The sequence below is a fragment of the Phyllopteryx taeniolatus genome, chromosome 3, assembly GCF_024500385.1.
Source record: "Phyllopteryx taeniolatus isolate TA_2022b chromosome 3, UOR_Ptae_1.2, whole genome shotgun sequence".
NCBI lineage: Eukaryota > Metazoa > Chordata > Actinopteri > Syngnathiformes > Syngnathidae > Phyllopteryx > Phyllopteryx taeniolatus.
In genome coordinates, this window is record NC_084504.1 from 30,483,477 (window position 1) to 30,489,476 (window position 6,000).

Here is a 6,000-nt window from a genome sequence, read left to right on the forward strand (position 1 = left end):
TAATGGGGACCAGAACCTCCCGCGAAAGGTGAAAAACTGCGAAGGTGAAACCCCCCCCGCCCCCCCTAGGAATTTTCATGTATGTGGGTACCAGAATGTTTAAAATATGTAAACAGTATTTATACTTTACATATTTGAGACAAAGATTACAACAGTACACGTATTTACTTAAATCTTTAATTATAAAACCTTATACAGTAATTAACATTCATCAACATTGCCTTCTGAGAGAGGCGAAGAGGCTTGCGCTGGTGGCGGAGGAGAGGCTCTCACTTGACTCGTAGAGGCTTTACGTTCACTCGGAGACTCTCCTGCTGGAGGCGCTGATGGTGTAGCTGGGATTTTACCTTGGAGAAAAACATGGTGATGGGTAGTTGTTGTCTTTGTTTTTCCTCTTGCTTCAAAATTCCCCTATACAAGGACATAACCCCGTCTCTTATTACGCGGAGTTACCACACGTTTCGCTTCCTTATTGAAGCAGTTTTGCAGATGTTTGCTTCCTCTTTCTTTATGTACCGCACTGTAGATTCATTCACGCCATGATGGCGTGCCACAGATGCATAACTTCTGCCCTCTTTGATCATATCTAAAAGTTTCACTTTTTCGCTGATGGTCATCATCTTCTTCTTCGTCTTAGGCGCCCCGGAGGAAGCTTTCGCAGGGGCACAGCACTTAGGCAGCATTGTAAGGGCTTAACTAATCAAATAATAAGTTAGCGCTTAAACAAAAAAAGTTATCACGAATGCAACACGAAGCTACACTATGCGAGACAGTCAGCGTGGACGAGACTCGCGAGACACAACAAGGGAAGCTGCTGGGTGAGGTTGCGATGATGCGCAGCCAATCAGCTCACGGGATAAATCCACTCGTGCTCTCATTGGTCGATGTCGCGCCGGGAACCAATCACGCGCCTTGTATGAGTGCCCGTGGCATGCACAGTACAGTACAGGCATGTACAAAGCCTCTGAGTCAACCCATCTCTTTATTTGGCATGCAGGGAAACCTTCTCTCTCGTGCATCGACATGAAACAACGCGTCTTTCCGCAATATGGCTGCTGATATGGCTGTAGCTTTTCATTTTTAATTTTTGATGAATTTTAAATTTTTTTGGGATGAATATTTTGGAAAAACGCGCAAAGCACTGAAGCCGCAAAACGGGAAGCGCGAAGTGGCGAGGGAGCACTGTACAGCGGACCCTCAGTTTACGAATGACCTGTTTGATGAATGATTTGCTCTACTAACTACATTTTTTAAGAAAAATTACTTCGCTTCACGTACTCTTTTTGGTTTGCAAACAGTCTTGGCATGGATGCGGAAGGCTCAGTTGTACTTTTTCTCATCAAGGAACCATCATTGTTTCAGTGCGTCACACATTGCATTTATTGCAGGTAATGTAGGCAATTAGGTATCCTAATTGTAAAACGGGAAAAATAAAATAAAATAAAAAGGAAATAATAGGTAAACATGAGATTAGTGTTCCTCCCACATCCCAAAAACATGCATTAATCGGAGACTCTAAATTGACCATAGGCATGACTGTGAGTGCGAATGGTTGTTTTGTTTCTATGTGCCCTGCGATTGGCTGGCAACCAGTTCAGGGTGTACCCCGCCTCCTGCCCGATGACAGCTGGGATAGGCTCCAGCACGCCCGCGACCCTAGTGAGGAGAAGCGGCTCAGAAAATGGATGGATGGATGGAGATTAGTGTTTGTGTTTGTGATCTCGCTGTGCGGTCTGGTTTGGTGAAACAACTGCACTATTGTAACAATAATAATAATAAATCAAATTTGCCGGCACAGTGGACGGTGTCTCATCTGCCTCAGATGAGACACCGTCCATCCAAGAAAATGGATGGATAAATCTTAATTTGTGTAGCGCTTGTGAGGATAAAGCGGTATAGGAAATGGATGGATGAATGCATTTCTCAATACCTGTTAGTGTGGCTTTGTAGTCTATAGCATACAGTACTGTACTGTAAGATCTTGTAAAGTGATTTGATAGCGAACAGTGTGTAATTTCACCCTATTTTCACTTATTCTATATTGTACTGTATTTATTTTCAACCACACATTGAAAAAAATAAAGTAAATCTAACTCCATTCTGGGGCTAGAATGGATTAATTGCACTTCCAGTCATTTCAGTGGGAAACATTATCTTAGTTCACAAACGTTTTGGTTCATGAACGGCATGACGGAACGGATTCAATTCTTGAACTGAGGTTCCAACTGTAGTTGCCACTTCTATGACAAGTTTGAGTATTTACAGAATGTGTAGAATAAATGTCAGATATGACATTTCAATGCTGATGAGTTGAACCATTAACATAACATAATTAAGACTATGACAAAAATTAGCTATGACAAAATGTCAGATCCCGGACTACCTATGTTGTTAAGACTGGTTGTTAAGACTGGTTTAGCTTCTTCAGTGGATTAAAGAAATGAGCTAAAATATGCTAAAGTTCTGAGTGGCGCGCCGGGTTTTGTGGCTCGCTACAACATACATATTGAGCAAAGACTCAATCAGGACACAATCACAGATTATCTGAAGCAACACAGAGTAAACTCTGACCCTCACTCAAAATGGAATTGCGGATAGCATTATGGTGATAGTTAAAAAATACATTTTCAAAAGTTTTTCAGAACGTGGCCTCAGTCAAAGATGCACTCTCAACAAGAAAATCATAACTCAATTATTTAACAAAAAGACTATATATATTGACCGTTGTTTTGCGTTTGGTTCTTGTCAAATTATTTGGAGTATTATATATCTTGGCAGACTTCAGTATCGACTGCCTTTACTTAAATACTTCATGAGTATGCAATCCTTTTTAGTGAAATGGTGAACTTTGCCAAATCTCTTCCAAACCACTGAAACAACCTCCGTATTTAGGCTAACGTTGACTCAGTGTGCATTTTAAAGTTAAGCTGCTGACTTTGCATTTTAACTAAGCAGAGAAACAAGCTTTTATTGTATCGTGTCTGTGTCATGATACATTCAACTTTGCAAAAAGACAAAATCAATGAATTGTCCAATCTAACAGGACCTCATGATAGTTGGGTTATGGTGCCTAATTTTCTCCACAGAGCTTCATTGTATGAAGCATTGGGGGGAAAATTTTTTACTTTAGTTACTTTAAAAAGGTGTTCTGTGTGCAAGGCTGCTAGAACACTCTCCCTGGTCTGGAACGTGGCAAGGAAAGTGGTTTCAGGTGTCACGGCCATGCTGTTGCTATGGTAGCAACACACTTAACTTTCTCTTGCCATTGCTGAATAAAGGGGTCCTTTGAAAAAGTTTTTATTTGAACAAAAAAAGCCAGCATGTCACTCATTGTGTGTGTATAAATTTAGTCTAGACAGACACAGATGCTTAGTTTTTCTCAAATGTGAGAAGGAGAAATGTTCTGGTATGTTCAACGAAACCTTTTCATGTTGAGTTCATGGCCTTTTTTTGTTTTTTGTTTTTGTAACCTCCTTCACCGCCTTTTATTCCTAGCTTGGTGTCCAGTCGCTTCTCCCCTCACATGGTGACTCCTCCGCCTCACAGCCTCCACCAGACCGGCATTCCCCATCCTGCCATCGTGTCGCCGGCCATCAAGCAAGAGCCCAACAGTGACAACACCACCCCATCGATGCATGCGTAAGACAAACGAACTTTCTGATTTCAAAACCCACCAAGCATTTTCTGTAACAATCACTTTATTAATATCATCGCTCCAATGTGTTGGATCAGCAGGAAATCTCCCATCCCTCCCAAGAAAGAAGAGGACAAGAAGCCTCATATCAAAAAGCCTCTGAATGCTTTCATGTTGTATATGAAGGAGATGAGAGCCAAAGTAGTGGCAGAGTGCACTCTGAAGGAAAGTGCTGCCATCAACCAGATCCTTGGAAGACGGGTAAGTGGCCGCGACAGAGGTAGTGTGTGTTTTATCTTTTGTCCACTGGGATGTTGACTAAACCTTTGATATACGTTGCCTATTTTTCTACAGTGGCATTCCCTGTCACGAGAGGAACAAGCCAAATATTACGAGCTGGCGAGAAAAGAGAGGCAACTCCACTCTCAGCTCTACCCTGGATGGTCAGCACGAGATAACTACGTGAGTCAGACAATTCCATTTCACATCACTGTTCAGAGTCAAGGTGGATCTGCGCACCTTAACCACTGTTTTTTTTTGTAATGTGTGCAGGGAAAACGGAAAAAGAGGAAGCGGGACAATAAACCTGACTCAAAACCAGAAGGTAACGAGTCGATCACTTATATCTCCCTTCTAAAAGCAGCAACAAAGCTCAAGCGCAATGAATACTCTGAATCTACTTTTGCTTTTTTTATCAATTTCCTTCACTAACACTACTTTCTTCAATCTATACCTTGACAAGCAGCTTATGAGGTACAGTGCCAATAGTGGCAGGTATGTCTGCTGTTATGCAATAAATATTATAATGTCAGAAGTTGCCCAAAGTCCAGGGGGCCTTCCACATTTCAGTGTATCATGTTTTTAATCATTCATGTGTACCAGTTGAATCTTGAACATTTTTCACTTTGCGAGTTGAACATTTCATTGCTACCACCCCCATTGTTTTAATAATCACTCGTTGACTTCTGTCAGTTGGCGGCATTGAGGGACGTGTACCAGTTTTTAAGCCAGCACCAGATCCATTATTCAAACGCCTCCGTCTCTCCTTTGTGTTCATCAGACTTCTCAATAAGAAGCAAGAAACAGTGCGTTCAGTACCTGCCCTCCGAGAAGATGTGCGACAGCCCGGCGTCGTCCCACGGAAGCATGCTGGATTCACCCGCCACCCCGTCCGCCGCGCTGGCCTCCCCAGCCGCTCCTGCGGCCACTCACTCCGAGCAGGCCCAGCCGCTGTCGCTCACCACCAAACCGGAGGGGCGCATGCCCCACCACTTCTCTGTACTCGGAAAAGCTTCGGGAGGCACGTCCTCCTCGTTCTCCTCGTCGTCATCCGTCTCCCAGCCGACCATTTCTATCCCGATTGGCACTTCGGGTAGCCAGTCGACGACACCCATCCTGAGCCGGCCGATCCCCTTCGCATCTCTGCACCCTTCCATGCTCTCGCCGCCCTCGTCTTTCCATCAGGCGGCCCTTCACTCCCACCATGCCCTCTTCCAGTCACAGCCCTTGTCCTTGGTTACCAAACCAACTGAATGAATCTGCAAAAACTTTTTTTTTTCTACCATTTATTAAGCTGTATATTGCTTTTCTTTAAGATAGGTAGTAGAGCCCCCTTTTTTTCTAAATAAAGAAAAGGAAGAAATATTATTGGTCAATATTTGACTGTTTCCTTTTCTACATCTCTCAATAAAACAAAATGTATTTTTTGTAAAGTTCACCGCAAAACCTGTTTTGTTTTGTTGCATTTATCCAATGAACCTCTTGTATAAAAGAACCAATGTACATACAGTTTCTTTATAAAACAAAAATTGAACAAAAACATATTCTTTGTAGCCAAAATCTGATTAATGTTAGCATTGTTTTTTGTCCTTGAGCTGGCCAATAATTTTGCAGCCCTGTTTTCAATTCATGAGTGTGTGACCCTTCTTTGATATGTTAAATAAACATTTGAAATGGTTTCTTACAGCAAATGTTTCCTGTTTTTCAGGTTCATTTAGTCCATGTGATTTAATAACATTCATTTTTATAATTTAATGTAGTTAGGATTAATATTCTCGTGATCACAACAAAATCTTTATTGACTAGTTGTATATAACTCAACTTAAATTGAATCACGGCCTCGAACGTCATTGTGTAGCTCTGAAGTGGAAACGGCTACCAAAAAGTCTTGCGGATGCTGCCACACACTTTAATGTTTAATAAAACACAATTAGGCAAACCACACTGGATAATGAGAACCTGAACCAGGCTGACTAAAATTTAAGGCTGCAGTAAACACAAATAAAATCATAATGAGCATCTGCTCCTTCTCAACATACAGTATAGTGTCCCATATCAAACGGCACGAAAGGAGGTCCGCACTGTCC

The 6,000-nt window shown here is 42.1% G+C and overlaps 1 protein-coding gene across 4 annotated transcripts in view; it reads left to right on the forward strand.

Moving 5' to 3' along the window:
* The window catches only part of tcf7l1b (transcription factor 7 like 1b), a 42,520-nt gene extending 36,916 nt beyond the window's left edge, over positions 1–5,604 (forward strand). For 2 of the 4 annotated variants that reach the window (XM_061768544.1, XM_061768546.1), the window contains exons 8-12: positions 3,496–3,639; positions 3,733–3,895; positions 3,989–4,096; positions 4,187–4,238; positions 4,695–5,604. In XM_061768544.1, coding sequence (XP_061624528.1) covers positions 3,496–3,639; positions 3,733–3,895; positions 3,989–4,096; positions 4,187–4,238; positions 4,695–5,170 — 943 coding nt within the window. In that variant the 3' untranslated portion in view covers positions 5,171–5,604. The remainder of the gene's footprint in view (positions 1–3,495; positions 3,640–3,732; positions 3,896–3,988; positions 4,097–4,186; positions 4,239–4,694) is intronic. The other 2 variants (XM_061768545.1, XM_061768547.1) reach the window with 1 other exon arrangement.
* Positions 5,605–6,000: the final 396 nt, after the last annotated feature.